Below are 19792 nucleotides of genomic sequence, written 5' to 3' on the forward strand. Positions count from 1 at the left end.
CATGTGCCATTCCGCATGACGCCCATAATACGCCCATATTTCCCGACTGATTGCGGGCAACAGTTTTGGACGGGATTTTGCCGAACTGGTACGGAGTCTAGGCGTGGCACATGCGCGTTGCGTTCTCCACGCATGCGCAGACGGCGAAAAGACGCGATCCGTAAGAATGCGGTAAAGTCCGCGTCAATCAGAATAAGGGCCAGTGTTAGGTCTGCTAACCATATATGATTTGGTTGCTGTGGAGTTTCCTGTAGAGAGTGATATATTTACTGCAGCTACTGTGCTTTCTGTCATATCCTGATAGGACTTTGGCCCTTATTCTGGTTCACTCACAAAGGCAAATTCCTTCTCAAATGGACAAAACCATGTGCACTGCCGGGGGGGGGGGGGGGCTTGGGGGGGCAGATGTAACATGTGCAAGATGCTGTTCTGCAGTGTTTGGTTACATTCAGTACTGGGATGTTGCTCATTGTTTGCTAAGAGCTGAGGAGTCCCGGAGCTGGCACTCCGGAGCTGGCACTGTTAAAAGCTTTGAAATGCAGCCATGTTATTGTGGGCTAGCCATATAAATGTGTTACATCAACAATCTGAACATTGGCACACAGATTTAAGGGATAACAGTCTATCTACAGCCTCTCAGTTTCATTTAGTTGCAGATTATAAAATCAGCATTATTAAATAACAGCATGTGACAGGCGGGTCTCCTAACTGCCCCCACCACCATCACAACAGGACAATAAAACGGGACTGTCCTGCAACTGCATACATACATACATGGGGAACCCAAAATAAGTATTTTGCCTAGGCCCCCATGGTCTCTTTATCTGGGTCATGTGACACACTGGTGATACAGCCAGTAAAAAAACAAAAACATTCTATGTATGCAGCTTTCCCAGTGAGTAGGATCTCACCAGTGATTTGCTACAATGGAAGGATCTTCATAAAAGAGGCAGCGTTCATTATCCCATAGTTGTTTGCTCGTCTGTAAGATTAGAATAATGGTCATGTTAGTTGTCTGAGTGGTGATGTTAGTTGTCTGAGTGGTGCAGCCAAGGAAGAATATTTTATGGTTGGTTTCAATGTCACAAATGTGTTTTTTTTTCTTCCCTATTTGTCTTTCCAGGCCTGCAAATATTACAACTCCCACTTGCATGTAGTGAACTTCAAGTATGAACAATACTCTGGGGACATCCGTCAGTTGCATCTGTAAGAACCTCTTCATTATGTTATACATGTACTTGCAGCAGGTCTGTTCTCTGATTGTGATGGTCAGGCATCATGTTTGATATTGACTCTGAGGTGAAATGTTTTAGCAATTTGTGGATGGCAATGTTTTGTTTTTGGACAGTCTCTCATTCAGTACGTTGCGGCAGAGTTCCCTGTACAGACATCATCGATATTGTGATGTGGCTGGGTGATTCCATCTTCTTTAACAGATTACTTTATACCGAGAAAGCAGTATGTTGTTTGGTAGCAGTGCAGTACACAAATGTTCCTAAATATTTCAGCATTCTGATTACACAGCTGATGGAAGTAGTTGTATGGAGTAAAAATGTTTCTTTCTAACTGGAGAATGCAATATACAGTAGATTTTAGTTGAGGAGTGAGATTATTGCAATGACATTAAGGGCCTTATTCTGGTCGATGCGTAAATTTCCGAATTCTTTCAGATGGCGTTTTTGAGCCGTCTACGCATGTGTGGGCAACGCTATGCGCATGTGCCACGCAAGGTCTCCATACTCGTTCTCACTAATACCGTACAGAAAAGTGCACCGCATTCACTCGTGAAATATGGGCGTAATATAGGCATCATTCGGAACTACACAGGGGCGTAGTTTCAAAGTGGGCTAAACTGGGCGTAAACATGGGCGTACACGAGGGAGTGCACTAATTCTGGTAGGCGTGCATTTGGACAGAACACCGACTGCAAACGAACCAAAAGGCAGAAAATATGCGGTCTCCATAAGCAAGTATTGCTTTGCGGACACCACTCGGTCATGCGCTAGGCATTCGGAACGCCCAATTAGTACGGCCGCACCTGAACCAATGTCAGCTGAACACAATACAATCCACTCCTCTACTCATTACTCATTAATTACACTCTTGTCATTGCTTCAGTTGGAACCATTGCAGCTTAAATGGACCATTACAAAACACACAAATATATGCTCAAAGCACGGCTGCATTTTTTACACACATTTACACTGCAAGCAATGGACAGAACTTGCTATCACTAATATAAATATCCATGTCACTTTTACATTCACCAATAACATTGGTGCGTACGGGCAGGTTCCCGTCCGTTCTGACGCTGTAAGACCGTGCAGACGCTGTAAGACCGTGCAGACGCTGTAAGACCGTGCAGAATATGTGTGTGTCCACCGCACACGCAAGGTTTGTATGTCGTTCGTAAACACGCCCTGTTCTTAAAGTGTGAGTCCGTCCGAATGTGGAGAACCGGTGGGCGTTTCTTCGTACGATGTCCGCACAGCGTGGCGTGCAGACCACTCCGAAAAAAAATCGGAAATTTACGCACCAACCAGAATAACCTCCTAAGAGAGGTAGTGTGATGTGACTCCTGCTGTGCCTAAATTTGACACTATAGCTCTTTGGAGACAGAGTTTGAATGTTACAGTATTAACCATACCTGACGACTTTTTGAAACGGAGAAGCCCGGAGAGGAGTGAAAGGGGGACGGGAAGAGGCTTCGGTATGTTTAAAGTACGGTTAATACCATACTTGCCTACCCTCCCGGAATGGCCGGGAGGGTAGGCAAGTATGGTATTAACACGTTGCACTATCCTCATGCATTTTAACAGAAAAGTTGCATTATTGGGCACACTTTGTATATGGATGCTTGTCTTCACACATTCAACAGTGGCCAACAAATTTCATTTTCCTCTTACCTTCCTACTTTAACTATGTCGAAAGCATTTGCGCAACTATACTGGGTACAAAGGGGGGCCATTGCTATGGGGGCCAGAGGCTTAGGGGGAAGGGAGGTTGGACCCATATTATAAAGTTGCATTTCCACACTTCACAGCGCATTCAGATTGCAAATGTAATAGAGTGCGATTTTTGGTAAACATCACCAAAAATTGCAAAACAAATAGACCAAGCTCAGACTGGCGAATATGACTGAACCATGCACAGGTGAGTGAGATCTGTGCATGGCTCTGTCCCAAAATGGTTTTGTATGTCCCCCACCGGGCCCAAACTGCAAGTAGGTTAATGCCACCAGCAAATCAAGAGCAGAGATTTCCAGAAGCCCGCTACTAATTGGCTGGAGGGCGAGACTAAGCCCCTATTCACAGAAAATGTAAACTCACAATAAAAACAACTTGCCTCAGCCCCAACACTATTTACCCCCATAGGGGGCAGATTATTACAATTATTTTTGTTCTGAAAAACATTTTTTTTATTGTTAATAATTAATGGATGTAACTTATACCCAATATAAATATGAGAAAGAACACTGTTATGACAAAGAACACTGTTTTGTGTGTACATTTTTCTGTTTGGTTGTGACGAAAGATTTTTGAGATATTTGAATATCTGTATTTGTGTAACAACTATCCCGCCTTCCCCTACGGTTTCCAGTTCTACCTAAATAGTATTTACTGCGTCTTCAAAAACACTTACAAAAAAGCTCCATACAATTTAGGAAGGGGCTTCTGATCAATATTGTTCACAATATCACATTTAATATTGTTAACGATGAGTTCTCCAACGTGTTATTAATGATGTATGATGACTTCCAAACATGCAGGACAATTTGAAATATAGCCAAGAAACCTGCATATTTAGCTGGTCCTGGTGACTTTACTAAATACTAAACTATATCGGCGGCCAATATCATTCAGTGTGTACCTACAATAGCGGATGGCTGTGGCTGATCTGGTTAATTATATCTTAACATCTCTGGCGAGTGCACCATGAGCTCAAACATACTATACTGTGATAACTAATTTTATGGGACCCCAAAGTTAAAATATATTCATATCTTGACCTTGAGTAATATAAAATATTGATTTGACTGTACATTTTTATTGTGTTTGCATTGAATTTGTCAGTAGGTATAGGTAAATGATTTTGCTGTAGAATTGCTTTATAGTGTTTAGGTGTATAATTATAATGAGTTACTGTAGTGTGCAATTGTCTTTACCAAAGTAAATGCGGTTTTGATCGATACAAGTATTCAGGGCCTGATTAAAGGTTCCAGGTGCCCTAGGCTAATACACATGTAGCTCCTCTGAAATGCTGCTACACACACGTGTATGGGTGCTCAGGTACTCACCAGTCATACTGCCCATGTTCATGTTATAAAAGTTATATAACTGGCGTGTAGGATCTAATGCTTGTGGCACAATGTACATAAAGTAATGGTTCCAATAGTAACTTACATTGGCACAGCCATCTGGCAGTCTCCTTACGAACTTACGAACAGCTTTTGGAGCACTGGCCATGCCCCCAACAGTGGTGAAAACAAGGGGCATTGCCTCGCAGGAACACCACAGACATAGGCGTGCGCACAGTGTCTATTCCCTGCTGCTCTTCTAAGAGTAGCGGGTAGCAGGGCGGACTCTTAACTGCCCTTCCCCCCACCCACACACACTGCTGGCCCCGGTCGGTATGCGGGACTGTCCCAAAAAACTAGATAGCCCCACGAAAATCAGGACAGTTGTGAGTTCTGCATACAGCGAATGCACAGATGTGTATCTGTCCTACTAAGATGCAACTTTGATTGATCTGTATTTCAGTAAAATTGGACATGTAACTGACTGCCTTGACTTGTGGGAGTGCCATCGGCGTGTATCACATGTATCTAGAGCTTCATGTGATTTGTGCATACAGGCAAGGGAAATTCATTTCTGATGGATCTCTTGCACCTATAACGGGGCAGGGACAAGTGCTGATTCTAATAATACTAATGATGAGGAGGGTTATAGATAATTTGGTAAAATAAATGGATATAAGATTTTATATAATTTCTTGTGAGTAAGGGGTTATGTGTCTGCAAGTGTAAAGCACCTTCTTATGCCAGCTGACATATCCGTTCTCATTAGTATTGGCACAGATCCATAACACACAGGTTTCCCTTCTCATGGACCACCAATCCAGGGCTCCCCTGCAAGTCAACTAAGGCTCCCCAGTGTCACTCACATGACATTTGATTACCTTCTAGAGCACGTTTACCACCCCGAAGTGTCCAGTTTAATTGAAAAAAAGATCTACCCAAGTTCTGTACAACTCAGCATGGGCTAGACATATGGAAATATGTGTACCTTGGCATTTGAGCATGAACTGCATGCAGGCATTTGCAAGTATCCATGAAGCAGAGATTTGTCCCCGCCCAGAAGCAGTCCCTTAGAGTCCCTTCATCAGATAAATTACTCCGCAATTTTGTCCCTTTTCTTTAAACTGATAAAACCTGTTAGAAGACTAAGAACAGCAAGCATGATGATATTGCTAAATAAACCTTTTACAATAGAAAACGTATTACGTTAGCAATGATAATAATAACCGAGATGGAAATTTTCATTTTGCACAGAAGTGACCCAAAGAGCGAAAAACTTCCTTCACATTCCTTCGAAATTGACCACGAAGAAGCAGACAAGGATGAAGTAAGCCACGTGGATTTCCTTTATGTTTAACTGACAACACAGCATAGTATTCTAGATGCTTGCCTGAACAATGCACTTACTTCACAGACTTGTGATATGCTAGTGTGCTGCAAGCTTTCATTGTTCTAGGCTTCCATGAAAGATGTTTGTTGTTGTTATTTCATTCAGGATACAACGTCCCTCTCGTCTTCTAAAGGAGGTGGTGGTGGAGGAGGATCAGGAGTTTTCAAATCTGGCTGGCTGTATAAGGGGAATTTTAATAGCACTGTGAACAATAGCATTACTGTACGCGTAAGTAGACAATATTACTCTGTCTTTGTATAAGTAGAGTTAACGGCACCCGAACACATTTGTGTATTATCCGGATTACGTAGAATGTGTGTGCCAGTGTGTTTATCTGTATTATAAGATGAGATTGGACCGGCATCTTGTTCTTAGTCATACAATAATTTAATATTTTTTCTTTTTTTTTCAGTCCTTCAAAAAGCGTTTCTTCCAGCTGACTCAGCTGTCTGATAATTCTTATATTATGAATTTTTATAAAGATGAAAAAATTTCAAAGGAACCAAAAGGGTGTATATTTTTAGACTCCTGTACAGGGGTTATTCAGGTTAGTGTATGTGTGCCCTGCTATTTGCCTTGGTTTGAGAACATTCTGTATTGCTCTGTTATATAAATTATATCTTATTATTTGTAGCTTTTTCTGTTAGATGAATGATTCCTTTTGACCTTTTGTAGACTTTATAAAGCTTTACTTTTGTTCTTGCATGTTTTAGCTCTGTGTGTGATTTGTAGATTGTGCCTAAGCATAACTGCAACACAGTAAAGCCTGTCAGTTTGAAGAAACTCATTGAGTCCAAGGTGTGCTCCCAATACCCAGTTCAGTGACCTAAATTGTGCATACTGTAGGGGGCCGTACGTACGAATGGTCCCTCTCCCAAAGGAGAAGGGCCCCGTTACTCCCCTAACCCTCTCAGCCATTAGGTCAAAGAGGGGAAAAAAGGGATCGGTGGGTCCTCTTCGCCGAAGATCAGATAGACCCTCTTTCCTCAACCCCCGGAAGGGTTAGGACGGTGGGTCCTCCGCACCCGAAGGTTTGAAGAGACGCGCAGTAAGCTTCCCTCCGCTTTGCAGCTCGGGGTCACCCTCGAAGACCCATAGCTCTCCCAAAAAGGATGAGAGCTATGGTACATTGGGGAGTGGATGGCTCATAAGGGTCATACATACAGGCACCAAAAAAAAGGAAAACGTGAAAAGTGACAAACGTGAGAGGGAAAATAAATAAATAAATAAAGAGACCCCAGCCAGAAGGGGTGGGGGTGTGTGAAAAATTGTCCTACCCCAGCCAAGAGGCCCAGGGTGAGGACGTGAAATGCTATCCTAGAGGGAAAGTGCGCAGTGCAAGTGCCATACTTGTGCATAGTGAAATGGGGATCACCAGTGCAGGTTCAGGCACCCCCAGAGTTTTCCTGGGGGCACAGTGCAGCCTCGGACTCCAGGCAGCCAGCCAATCAGCGTCCGACCAAGTGTTTCTCTGCTCCACCAGCAGGCCCTTTCTGGCAGTCGGCATGGGAATGGATACTCCACTGGGCTTTTCGATGAGTCTCCCCCGCAGAGGCCAAATAAAGGGATTTTTGTAAGAACTTACCGTTCGAATCCCTTTCTCTGATATGGTCCTGGTGACACAGCTCAACACTGGGATGTAGGAGGGTCCGAAGGAGCCAGGCACCTATCCTAAAGCTTTAGAGGGTAGGCTCCTCCCCTACTGCATCCCTGGACTCTTCAGTTCAAACTTTCAAAGCCACTGGAATACATTAACTCAGTACAAACGCCTGCACATATTATATGCACATTTTATAACAGAAAACTGTTAACTTTTAACCATTTTAACATGAACATCATGAAACTTCTGGCATACTTACTGAGCGTAAGGGAGGGATCGCTGTGTCACCAGGACCATATCAGAGAAAGGGATTCGAACGGTAAGTTCTTACAAAAATCCCTTTTTCTCTTTCAATGGTCCTGGTGACACAGCTCAACACTGGGACGTTCCAGAGCCGGTCCTTTGGGAGGGTACGCTCAGGTCTGCAGCTCTCAGCACTGCTCGCCCGAATGATGCGTCCTCCGACGCGAACTCATGGAATCTATAGAATTTGGCAAATGTGTGAACAGATGACCAAGTGGCAGCTCTGCAAACCTGCTCAGCTGTGGCCCCATGTCGAACCGCCCAAGAGGTGGCAACTGACCTGGTGGTATGCGCATTTATTTTGGCCGGTACTGGTCTACCCACTTTGGTGTATGCAAAGGCTATCACAGACCGCAACCACCTAGCAATAGTCTGCTTAGATGCAGGCCAACCAATTTTGTGTACGTCATACAATACCAACAATGTGTCAGTCTTCCTGACACTCTTCACTCTGTCCACATATATGCGTAAGGCACGCACAACATCCAAAGTTCTCAACTTGTCCCTTTTCTTAGAACCCTCTGGGGGTTGAAACACAGGTAGAACTATCTCCTGATTTAAATGGAAGGTAGATACCACCTTCGGTAAAAACTGAGGCACTGTTCTTAAAACAGCCCTGTCATCATGAAAAATTAAGAAGGGAGATTTACATGACAAAGCTCCCAATTCTGAAACTCTTTTAGCAGATGCTACTGCTAACAAAAACACTAGCTTCCACGTGAGAAACTTAAAGTCAGCCGACCTTAAAGGTTCAAAAGGTGCCTTTTGAAGGCATTCCAAAACCAGTGATAGATCCCAAGGTGCTACTGGTTGCTTGTATGGAGGTTTCAACCTGGATACTCCTTGTAAAAAGGTTTGAATTTCCGGCAAAATGGCTATCTTTTTCTGGAAAAAGATGGACAAGGCCGAAATCTGCACCTTCAGTGACTGAAGGCTTAGGCCCGATGAAAAACCATCTTGTAAGAATTCCATCATTCTTGATAGCTTAAAATGAGATGTATGAGCCTTTCTTCTCTCACACCATCGAATGTAAGTCTTCCAGACTCTATAATAATTTGCCGAAGATACAGCTTTTCTGGCTTTTATCATCGTCTTTACTACTGCCTCAGAAAACCCTTTTCTTTTCAAAATGATGGTTTCAATAGCCAGGCCGTCAAAATCAATCGATCTGAATCCAGGTGATTGAATGGGCCTTGTCTTAGAAGGTCTGGTCTCAGAGGTAGACGCCATGAGTCCACAGACAACCTCTGAAGCCTCGAGTACCAGGACCTCCTTGGCCAATCTGGGGCCACTAAGATCACTGGAACCTTCTGCCCCTGTATTTTCTTCAGAAGTCTCGGTAACATTGGTACTGGTGGGAATGCATAAAGGAGATCTCCCTGCCAGTGAATAGTCATGGCATCCACTGCCTCCGCTAGTGGATCCCTTGTTCTGGCATAGAACCTGGGCACTTGACGGTTGACCCTGGATGCCATCAGGTCCACATCCGGAGTTCCCCACATCGAAGTGATTTGGTGAAACACCTGAGGGTGTAAGCTCCATTCCCCTTCCTTGAGCTCCTCCCTGCTCAGGAAGTCGGCTTCTATATTCTCTATTCCTGGAATGAATATAGCCGATACAGCTGGAACATTCTGTTCCGCCCATAGGAAGATTCTGGACACCTCCCACATGGCCAATCTGCTGCGTGTACCTCCCTGGTGATTCAGATACGCCACAGCTGTGGCATTGTCGGTCTGAATCCTCAAAGGGAGGTTCTGTAACCTGTCTCCCGCCAAGGAAATCACTTTCCAGACAGCTCTCAGCTCCAAGATGTTGATTGGGAACGCTGATTCCTCTGCCGTCCACAGGCCCTGAAGCCTGAGATCCAGGACTATTGCCCCCCAGCCCCTGAGACTGGCGTCGGTAGTTACTATCAACCAGTCCCAGGTCTGTAATGACCGACCCCACTGAAGGGAATCTACTTCTGTCCACCATTTCAAGGATTCTCGGGTGTCCGAAGACAGCACTATCATCTCGGATTTCATGGTCAAAGTGTTTCCTGACCAGGCTGACAAAATGTTCCATTGGAACCTCCGAGAGTGGAACCTGGCAAATTGAAGCGTCTCGAATGACGCCACCATCTTCCCCAGGAGCTTGAGGCACCTCCATACTGAAATGCTCTGAGCCCTGAGAATCTCCTGGACTAGGGTGACCAGATCCCTGGCCTTTACCTCCGGGAGGAATACCCGATGAAGATGGGTGTCCAGTATGACTCCCAAGAATTGGAGCCTTTGTGACGGTACCAACTGAGATTTTTGCAAATTTAAAATCCAGCCGTGAGCCTGCAAAAAACTGATGGCCTCTGCCAAGCGACTCTGCAGCATGGCTGCTGACTCTGCTTTGAACAGGAGATCGTCCAAATAGGGTATTACTGTGATTCCCCTGAGCCTCAGCACCGCCGCCATTACTGACATTATCTTTGTGAATACCCTTGGCGCGGTTGCTAGCCCAAAGGGTAACGCCCGGAATTGTAAATGCAGGTCTCCTATGGCAAACCTCAACAAGGTCTGATGCTCCGGGTGTATAGGAACGTGCAAATATGCGTCCTGGACATCCATGGACGCCAAAAATTCTCCCTGGTCCAGACTCAGGAGTACTGACCGTAGGGACTCCATTTTGAAATGGTCTACCCATAAATGAACATTTAGGGACTTCAAATTTAGTATTGGTCTGAAAGACCCGTCTGGTTTGGGCACCAGGAACAGCGTGGAGTAAAAGCCTTTCTTCCACTCTGCCCTGGGGACTGGTGTAACCACCCCTTTTTCCAAAAGGGAGTGAGCTGCTCTCACAAGAGCTGTACGAAGCCGTGCCTCCTTTGGTAAGGATGTGGGGATGAACCTCTTCGGAGGCGGCCCTCTGCAAGGGATTTTGTAACCCTGTGTTATAATATCTAACACCCAGGCATCCTGGCCTAGAGAAGCCCAAGCGTCCCTGAAGAGTGTGAGACGCCCCCCCACTTTTGTCACTGTCGGGCGAAGCCCCTGACAGTCATGCAGAGGGTTTATCCTCTCCCTTTGTGGCAGGCTTCTTGTGAAAAGAGCCAAATTTTGACTTTTGTGTCTTGCCTCTAGAGGACTGAAACCTTCCCCTGAAAGACTGTCCTCGAAAGGACGCACCACCTCTAGGGGAGGGCCGAAAGGACGGCTTAAAAGCAGAAAATCTGGACGTCTGCTTTGCTGAGGAGGCCGGCAGGAATGTACTTTTGCCGCCCGTGGCCTGCTTTATAATCTCCTCTAATTCGGTACCAAAAAGTACCTTTCCTTTGAAGGCTAATGTTTCCAGAGCCTTCTTGGACTCATTGTCTGCTTCCCAGGCTTTAAGCCAAAGCACTCTCCTGGCATTAATGGAGACTGTGGACACTCTGGTTGCCATTTTAATAGCTTCCTCCTCTGCTTCCACTGCATATTCCGCAGCTGCCTTAATCTTTTCTGCAAGCAGTAACGCACCAGGGTCAGCCTGCAGCATGGTGCATAATTCACCAGCCCACTCTATCATGGCCTTAGAGACCCAGGCTGAAGCAATAAGGGGCCGTAAGGTAAACCCCACCCCTTCAAAGATAGCCTTGAGGTTACCCTCCAGCTTTTTATCCACAGAATCTTTGAAAGCTGCACCGCCCTGTACTGGTAATACAGTAGCCTTGGACAAACGTGCCACTGAAGCGTCCACAACTGGGACCTTTTCCCAGAGCTCCGCATGAGACTCTGGCATGGGGTACAGACTAAGGAATCGCTTAGGCATCTGTAGCCTCTTATCAGGAGTTTTCCAAGCCCCTTCTAACAATTCCTGTAACCCCTCATCTGAAGGAAAAGTAACAGCCTCCTTCCGCTGTCGCTTAAAAACACCTTTAACAGGAGTCTTATCCTCCACAGACAGCTTTAAAGCCTGCTTCACAGCTACAATGAGATCCTCTATACCAGCAGCAGAGTTCTCTTCCACATCATCACCCTGATCCCAGGGGATGTCAGTATACTCTCCTTCCTCCTCATCTACCACAGTAGTTAAAGCATAAGACCTTCTAGGGGTCCCTGCCACATCATCCATTTTGTCCAGCATTTCACTGAACCTGTTGATCCCTTTAGCAGTATCCTGCATCACCTGAATCAGCGCAGGATCTGCCTGGGTAAGAGGCAAGGAGCCAGACGACTGCTGAGATGATGGCATAGGTCTCTGTGATTCTACCAGCCCATCACTCTGCCTGTCCAAAAGCTGCACCAAAGCGTTAACTGACCTGCCTAGGGCCCTGGCCCACGCAGGTTCCATATGCTCTGCCCTATGGGGTTCACTGCCCATGGGTCTCACATCAGCGCAAGTAATACATAAGCCCCCATTGGCCATCTGCTCAGGGACAAACTTTTGTGTGCAAACATTGCACGCGCTCAGTGCACTAAGGGCTCCCTCCCCCAAAACCACAGCCTGATGCTCAGACATGATGCAAGTGATAAATGTATATATATCAGTATACACAGTGCAAACAATGTACAAGCGTTTATACAGAGGCAATGCACCCAATCACTTATCTGTCTGTTGGTTTCAACTGCGGGGAAGCGATGCCCAGGAAATCCAAGTCACTCTGCCAGGATCAGTAAGCCAGCTCAGCTCCGCTGCAAGCGTTCTGAAAGGCGCCAAAGTCAGAGTGAAGGAAGAGACCACAGGTCCCTGCTGCTGCGGGGTCCGTGACCTTTTGGCGCCAACCACCCCCAGCCAGCCGCTCCTCAGGTAGGATTTCCTAGTTCCAGTGTCTCCCCCTCGACTGGGGATCACTTGGAACATGCCTGTCACAACGCTGCTGTCCTCTCATCTAGGAGCTCAGCGTGTAAGCTCCGCATAAAATGGCCGCCGCCATCACGGAGCGCCTGTCCCCCATGATCCCCACCTAAATGTGGAGCCGGTTTCAGGATACTCCGGAGCCCAGGCAGCCTTTTAGAAAAGGCTATAAGCGCTGCACAGGGAGACCAGACAGTGTCTCCCCTGTGCACAGTGAGCTGACAGGACGCGCTTCTGTCAGCTCCTGCTGCGCTAGCAGTGTGAGGATTCACTATGAGAATCCTCACACTGTGCCTACCTAGCTAGGGTGAAAGTTAATAAAACAATAAAAATCCCCTAACTACTCTAATTCTTCGGCTGCTCCTGCAGCCCTTTAGAATAGCACCCACTCCAGTGGGCACCTAACACGAACTGAAGAGTCCAGGGATGCAGTAGGGGAGGAGCCTACCCTCTAAAGCTTTAGGATAGGTGCCTGGCTCCTTCGGACCCTCCTACATCCCAGTGTTGAGCTGTGTCACCAGGACCATTGAAAGAGAAAGACCAACTGAAGAAGAAGAAAACACCTACTCAGTCCCAACGTTTCACCTCTCCCAGGGATTGAGTACTAGGCTGGGCTTTTCGCTGTCTTTCTGACTGAGGGCGACTTGCAAACCCCCAAGCCAGAGAGCAATCTGTTTGGTTCCAGCTTTTCCCTGCTTCATGGGAGTGGATACTAGACCGGGCTTGTCGAGTGACTCTCCCTCAGAGGCTATAAAACCCCGAAGAAGAGCACCAACTACTCAGCCCAATGCTTCTCCCCTCTCTACCATTGGAATGGTATTCCCTCCCCCAGCAGGGTGTAGATACTCAGCCAAAACCTTGCACCTGCCCAGAACATGAGGCTCTCAGGCTTCCTCAGCATAGTAGCAAGGTGCTTAGTCCGGCCTTTCTCTATTCTCTGCCAGGGGCTGGTCCAAACCCACTGACAAGAACAGATACTACACTTAATCTTAGCCAAAAGGCAGATTAAGCCTGTGTTTTTCCCGCTCCCTGGATGTGTTGGTAGGTCTCATTGGGCCTGCTCACTAACTGCAGCTCAGGGTGTCTGGCAGATGCATCAAGCTTGTATGGCACTTGGGGAGAAGGCATAGCGTCTCTCCCCAAATAGTGCGAGAAGCCGGTATTCGGAGATGGAGGCAGCATGCAGTTGAGGGCAAGTACTGCTGGTACCATTCCTAGACTGTTCCACAAAGTGCGGCCACACCGCCTGCACACCCCTCCTTACAGCACTGCAGTAATGGGGCATTTGCATGTATAATAAGTGTGTGTGTGTTGAGAGTGGGTAATTAGATCTGATATCAGAACAATTTAAACAAAGATGGAATTAACCTTCACCAGCGCTAGATATTTAAAAAGGAGGAATGATACTTCGCTTATAGTTTCCCATGTGTTTTTGTTCTTAAAACGAAAGTTAATGCACAAAATGTTCTCTTATCCTTTATTCATGTTTTACCATGAACTAGTACATGCAAGAAAACATATATTCTCATAGTGCATAACAGTTTAATATAACACACACACTTTAAAATGTACAGCAGTTCCAAAAATAGGCTATCAATTCATCACATGAAAACACATGCACATAACAATGGCAATAAAGTGACGAGTGCAAAGAGAGGGTTCTGTGGGTATTTATCAAAATGAGCATGCAGATCACAGGTGATGGTGCGGGCACACACAGGAATCAGTGTTGCTATGGTAAGATGTTCTCAGAGCCGTCTCTGTACCTCGAATCCACCGACGCGTTTCAAACCCGGTCTGGGTCCTTTATCGAGATCTGATATCAGACAGATAGCATGCTGCTGCTGATATAGATACAGAGCTGATATAAGTGTGCACTAATATTAATGGCGGCTATTTGAATGAGCTTTTAGATGAAGCCAGTAAAGACACATAGATGCACACAACTCTGACCACAGGTGCATGTTAGCATTGAGGGCCAGATTCAAAGGTCTATCCAGTTACATTCCCAACTGTGTATTCTGTTGCTGCGGATCTGCGATAATATGCTGATGACGCAGGGTTTGATACTGAGAGTAAAGTAAGCTACGGGAGCCTTTACCACTGCGTACAGCCACACAGTTACAGACCGGCATGCCTCCAAAACCTCTTGACACTCCTGCGTTTCAGACACCACCGCCTGTTACCTCCCACAAATGCTCACTGCTTCTCAATAAATTTGTATACATATTTGCATTGTGACCTTCCTGGCAAGTCCATCATAAGGACGCACTCTGCAGTACAACCAACTTATTGTGAATACGTTGCGTCATTATGGGCAATTTGTATGCATCCCTGAGTTGGCCCCCCGTAGCTTAGAATACAGCAGAAATGTTTGCTGCATGATAACATTGTCGTATCATAAGTAGTGTGACTAGTAAATGCAAATACAGCAGATAAGAGCTGGATTCCCGTGTGCTGGTGCACCAGTGTCCTAATGGCTGACACACAAGGGCCAGTCCAGTTTCTCTACCTGAAAACCATGATCCCAATCAAAATAACGGTCATTTTGTAACACCGTTTTCCAAAAAGACCTGAAACAGTGATGGGCCACCGGGCAACCTGGAACCCTAAGACCATATGCCCCTCTGTGACTTAATTTGTGTCCTATACCTCCTTCCGATTTTGTTGTCATATGTGTTTCATAAAGCTTGTAAAAGTGCCTATAAACTAGTGGGATTTGGGCCCTTTTCACACGATTTTGACTCATCGGGACCATAAATCGTGTGAAAAGTGTCAAATCATATGACATTTTCTACCGATTACGATCTGATGCGTGGTACCGAGCCCATCAGGTCAGATTCGGAGTGGTTAATAGGATCGCATTGATACATTGCAACCAATAGGACCGCATATGATGTATTCCAGTTGATCCGGCTGCCTTGTCAGTTGCTGGCATATTGCAGGCGAGGTTCACATTCGATACCTCACACTAGTGTATGGAGGCCTTCACACTTCTTTCATTTATTTGTTATTACAGATAACTATTATTGAATGTTTTTATTTAACTTATACCTGAGAGTAAATGTAATAGATTGCTTTATTGAGGGTCAGGGGGCCAATCAGTGGCGTAGCTACTGTAAGGCAGCCCCAGCTGCCGCTTGGGGGAGCAAGCCACAGTGGGGTCTGTGTGGGCGCCGGCACCCACTCAACGCACTGATATGCATGCTGCCTTCTGCCGCTGCCCACTGGCTGAGCACCTTAGGCTAGTCAGCCGCAGCGCGGGTGCGGCCATGGCAGAGATGAAAAATCCCTCCACTGATTCAATTGACTGTACACAGAGCCGGCTATTGGCTACTGTGTACAGGATAGGCGGGCGGATGGGTGTGCTAGGGCGGCCTGGGATGCGTCGGAGCCAAGGGAAGCAGCAGTGTATGCTGGTCTCTCTTCCTCTATCCTGCTTCAGCTTCTCCGTTATGCATGTTACGTCATCACATCACACACTGGGAAAACACGCTGGAGAGGATTCCTGGGGGGGAGGAGGGTGCCACAATTTTTTTGGCAGGGGGCAGCAAAATTTATAGTTATGCCACTGGGCCAATCATGCAGCCCCTGAAATGTATTAGGTAGCCTGTCACTATCTATTTTTGATATATTCATTATTTGGCATTGTGTCTGGTTTTGGACAGTTCCCCCGTTATCACAGCGTGTGTGGCCACTATGCTATTATTTGTACTAGATGATGATTGCTAATTGTTTGCCATAGGTTATTGTGCTAGAGTTCTGTTAGAAGATATTTCATATAGATGAAATTATATCCCTCAAAGTCCATTGTTTCTTAGAAAGTCAGAAATACAATTATTGTAGATCCTTTTGTCATTTTTAAAAAAAGCCTTCCAGTATTGTTATAGTATTCCACGTCTAATTTGGGAATGGTCTGACTTTCCCCTTTCCCTTTGCATCAGAATAAACAGCTTAGGAAGCATGCCTTTGAGCTGAAAATGAATGATCTGACATACTTTGTGCTGGCAGCTGAAACCGAGCAGGATATGGATGACTGGATTTCCACGCTCAACAAAATCTTACAAATAAATCCAGAGGGAACCGTTCCAGAGAGGAGAAGTGCAGATTTATCTGATCAGAAACTTGGTACAAAAAATATTTATATTCAATCGAAATATTCTCAACATCAAGAATCTGTGTTCTGCAGGTCATACGGCAGTGACACTTCGTTATTTCTCTGCGCAATATTTCAAGAAAACTTCCTAAATCACAATCCAGTGTAGATGTGCTACCCAGTCAATCAGCCTCCAAAAGGCTGGAGATTATAGCACAGCCACCAATATAACAGTAATATGGTTGTATTGGGGCACTATGACTGACATCGCATTCCCAAATCTGACCAGGCATATACACAGATCTTTAGACACCAGCTAGCTATGAAAGAACCTCAGCACCAGAGAGTCAGTTCCAAAACCGGGGGCAGAGTAAACTGCCAAATTAGTGTAAGAATTAAATTAATGGCCATATTTAAAAACGCTGGTGATGTGTGTGTGTGGAGCTATTCAATTGTCTGCATTGCACCGGGCACTTAAGTCGGGATTTGCAGGTTACTGTGTCTAAAGAATGCGTTTAGTCGCAGTAAACAGCATTCTCCGACAAGTGCCAGGTGCAATGTTGTTAGTGTGGGCAATAGACCCGCAACTCATCACGCCACTAGTTTTGTCCAATTGCTGTTTGCAAGTCCGAAGGATCTGAGCAGAAATTCACGGCTATTGAATAGCTCCAGACACTCATTCCCACCGAAATTCAATATCACGTTTGACCAAATTCCCTCTTCAGGGTACAAATATTGTTTGGTATATTGGATGTGAAGAGCCGCAACTGGGGGGAGAGGGCATACGTGCATTCAGGGGTGGTGAACACGGAGCATTAGGACAACCTTGCTATACGGTTGATGGGCAGGTGCCAGTCTGCAGCTAAATTGCCATGGGGCTGATGTATTAAATCTGGAGAAGTGATAAAGCGGAAGGTGATAATGCACCAGCCAATAAGTTCCTCACTGTCAAGTTGCAGGCTGGATTTGAAACATGACAGTAGCTGACTGGCTGCTGCGTTATCACCTTCCACGTTATCACTTCACCCAGGCTTAATACATCTGCTCCCATATACAGTATGCGAGAATGTCTGTCAGAATTCGGGCCAGTTCAATGGCTGCAAAGCGTGAAGACATATCGCGACCACCATCTTTACTAATTAGAGGTGCAAGAGAACATTAGCAAAAGCTGTGTATTGTAATGGTGGCAATGTGCACAATCGGACATTGTGTCACATTGCACTGAATAAATTCCACCTTCTGAATTTAAGTGAAATATGTTGTATCAGAGTAATAGTATTAAATTAAAGCATAAGGTGCTGATAAGGGGCCAGATTCTCTAAGCTTCAAAAGTGATAAAGTGGAGAGTGATAAACAGCCAGCCAATCAGCTCCTGTCTGACATTTTTCAAACACAGTCTGTGACATGGCAGGTAGGAGCTGATTGGCCGGCTGTTTATCACTCTTCATTTTATCACTTTGAAGCTTAGAGAATCTGGCCCAAGGTAAGATGTTTACTACAATGTATTCCCCAGGTGATCCAGGAGAATCTATACTGAACTTAGAGACTCAACAAGAGGAAGCCGACTGTGCTGATAACACATTGCACCCTGACCTGGCAAAGGTGAGACGTAACCACTAGCAACAAATTGGGGGATGTTGCCCATAGCAACCAATCAGATTCTACTTTTGAATTATTTAGCACCTTCTAGACGATAATAGATAGAATCTGATTGGTTGTCATAGCAACATCCACACTTCAATAGAACTCCCATCATATTAAATGTACCACTTCATGCATACCCTCCAACTGTACCGATTTTGCCGGTACAGTACCGTTTTTTAAAAGTACTGTACCGGCAAAATAATTTTGTACCGAATTACCGATTTTTAAATTGTTTTCTCCTGGTGCCCGGCTCTCCCCTCCTGGTTCCGGCTCCCAAGTGTCCCTTGCGGCGCCGGCGGGCATTGCATGACGTCACTGCCTCACCAGCGCCGCACCCTGTGCACAGTCTGGTGCTCAGGGGATGGATGGGAGACGTCTGTACTGCCCTGCCTCACTGTCTGCGCATGCTCAGGGCGTGAAAGGACAGTGAGGCAGAGGCAGGCAGGCCGGCGTCAGTAGCGCGGTGTGGCTGCCAGACTCGAGCCGGGGCGCGCATGAGGAGGGGATATCCTGGAGACTTGAGTGTGAGACCCTGGACCTGGAGCTCAGCGCACCAGTAAGTCACAAGTGTAACTAGTAATATGAGATGACAAGCTGCAGACAGACTGATCATCCAGAGACTGTCTCTGTGAGCCATATTCCACCTTTCTGCACACTGTGACTGTCTGACTGCATACCCTCCAACATGGCTTGCCCCCCCCCCCCTCTCTTCTCCTGCATACATTTATCCATGGCCACGCCCCATTTCCGAATGTGTACCGATTTCTGCACTAAAAATGTTGGAGGGTATGCTTCATGTGCACAATAATAAAAAATAGAAAATAAATGCCTAGCCATTTTATTGAGCTCTACACCCCTGATAGCAAGTGTATGTATTACATACAGTAAATTAATTTTTTATATACAGTATGCTGTAAATATATAACTTTCAATTGTTTGAACCAGAGGTTCTTTTTGCCGTGGTCCTCAATGGACTGTGTATTGCATCTTTTTTGCTGGGAACAGGAAGTTTTTCTACTGTGGTTGCTGGTATATTTAGCAAACTTGTCTGACGCTTGTATCCCCAGTCTGGTCAATTCCACCAAATCTATTGACTAGAGAAACACTTACAGTAACCAATACTTTCCATGGAAAAAAGCACTGCTTATTCAAATTAGCAGCAGAGGGCCTGATTTGGATTTGTATGCAAATGGTATTGTATAAATACAAGTCCAATAGTTGGGAATCTGTGCTTACACAGGACCCGTTTTGCTCATGCTCATGCATGTGATCGCTAACAGTATCACTTAGTCGCAGAATGATTGATGTTTGGGGGTGGTGGTGACTGGGACGCACTGCGAAACGTTCTACAAATGAGGACGTGCCACCTGCCACTTTTAAAAGTGGGCTGTGTGTGCAATGGTGCAATGCTGTTAGTGTGGGCAATAGACCCGCAACTCATCACATCACTAGTTTGTCCAATTGCTGTTTGCAACTCAGAAGGATCTGAGCAGAAATTCAAGTCTAATTAAATAGCTCCGGGCACTCATTCCCACCACTATTCAATATTATGTTTTGACTAGATTTCCTCTTGACGTTACAAATATTGTGTAGTACATTGATCGTGAAGAGCCGCAACGGGGGGATGGGGAATACTGCATTCAGGGGTGTGCTGTGTCT

At 45.7% G+C, this 19792-nt stretch overlaps 1 protein-coding gene across 5 annotated transcripts in view; it reads left to right on the plus strand.

Moving 5' to 3' along the window:
- DOCK10 (dedicator of cytokinesis 10) overlaps window positions 1-19792 on the plus strand; it is a 341015-nt gene that overhangs the window by 160980 nt on the left and 160243 nt on the right. For all 5 annotated transcript variants that reach the window (XM_083177979.1, XM_083177977.1, XM_083177976.1 and 2 more), the window contains 6 exons: window positions 1124-1206; window positions 5552-5624; window positions 5793-5915; window positions 6100-6234; window positions 16338-16521; window positions 18003-18091. In XM_083177979.1, coding sequence (XP_083034105.1) covers window positions 1124-1206; window positions 5552-5624; window positions 5793-5915; window positions 6100-6234; window positions 16338-16521; window positions 18003-18091 — 687 coding nt within the window. The remainder of the gene's footprint in view (window positions 1-1123; window positions 1207-5551; window positions 5625-5792; window positions 5916-6099; window positions 6235-16337; window positions 16522-18002; window positions 18092-19792) is intronic.

This window comes from Crinia signifera, chromosome 3 (genome assembly GCF_055691185.1).
Source record: "Crinia signifera chromosome 3, ASM5569118v1, whole genome shotgun sequence".
In the NCBI taxonomy this organism is placed as follows: Eukaryota; Metazoa; Chordata; class Amphibia; order Anura; family Myobatrachidae; genus Crinia; species Crinia signifera.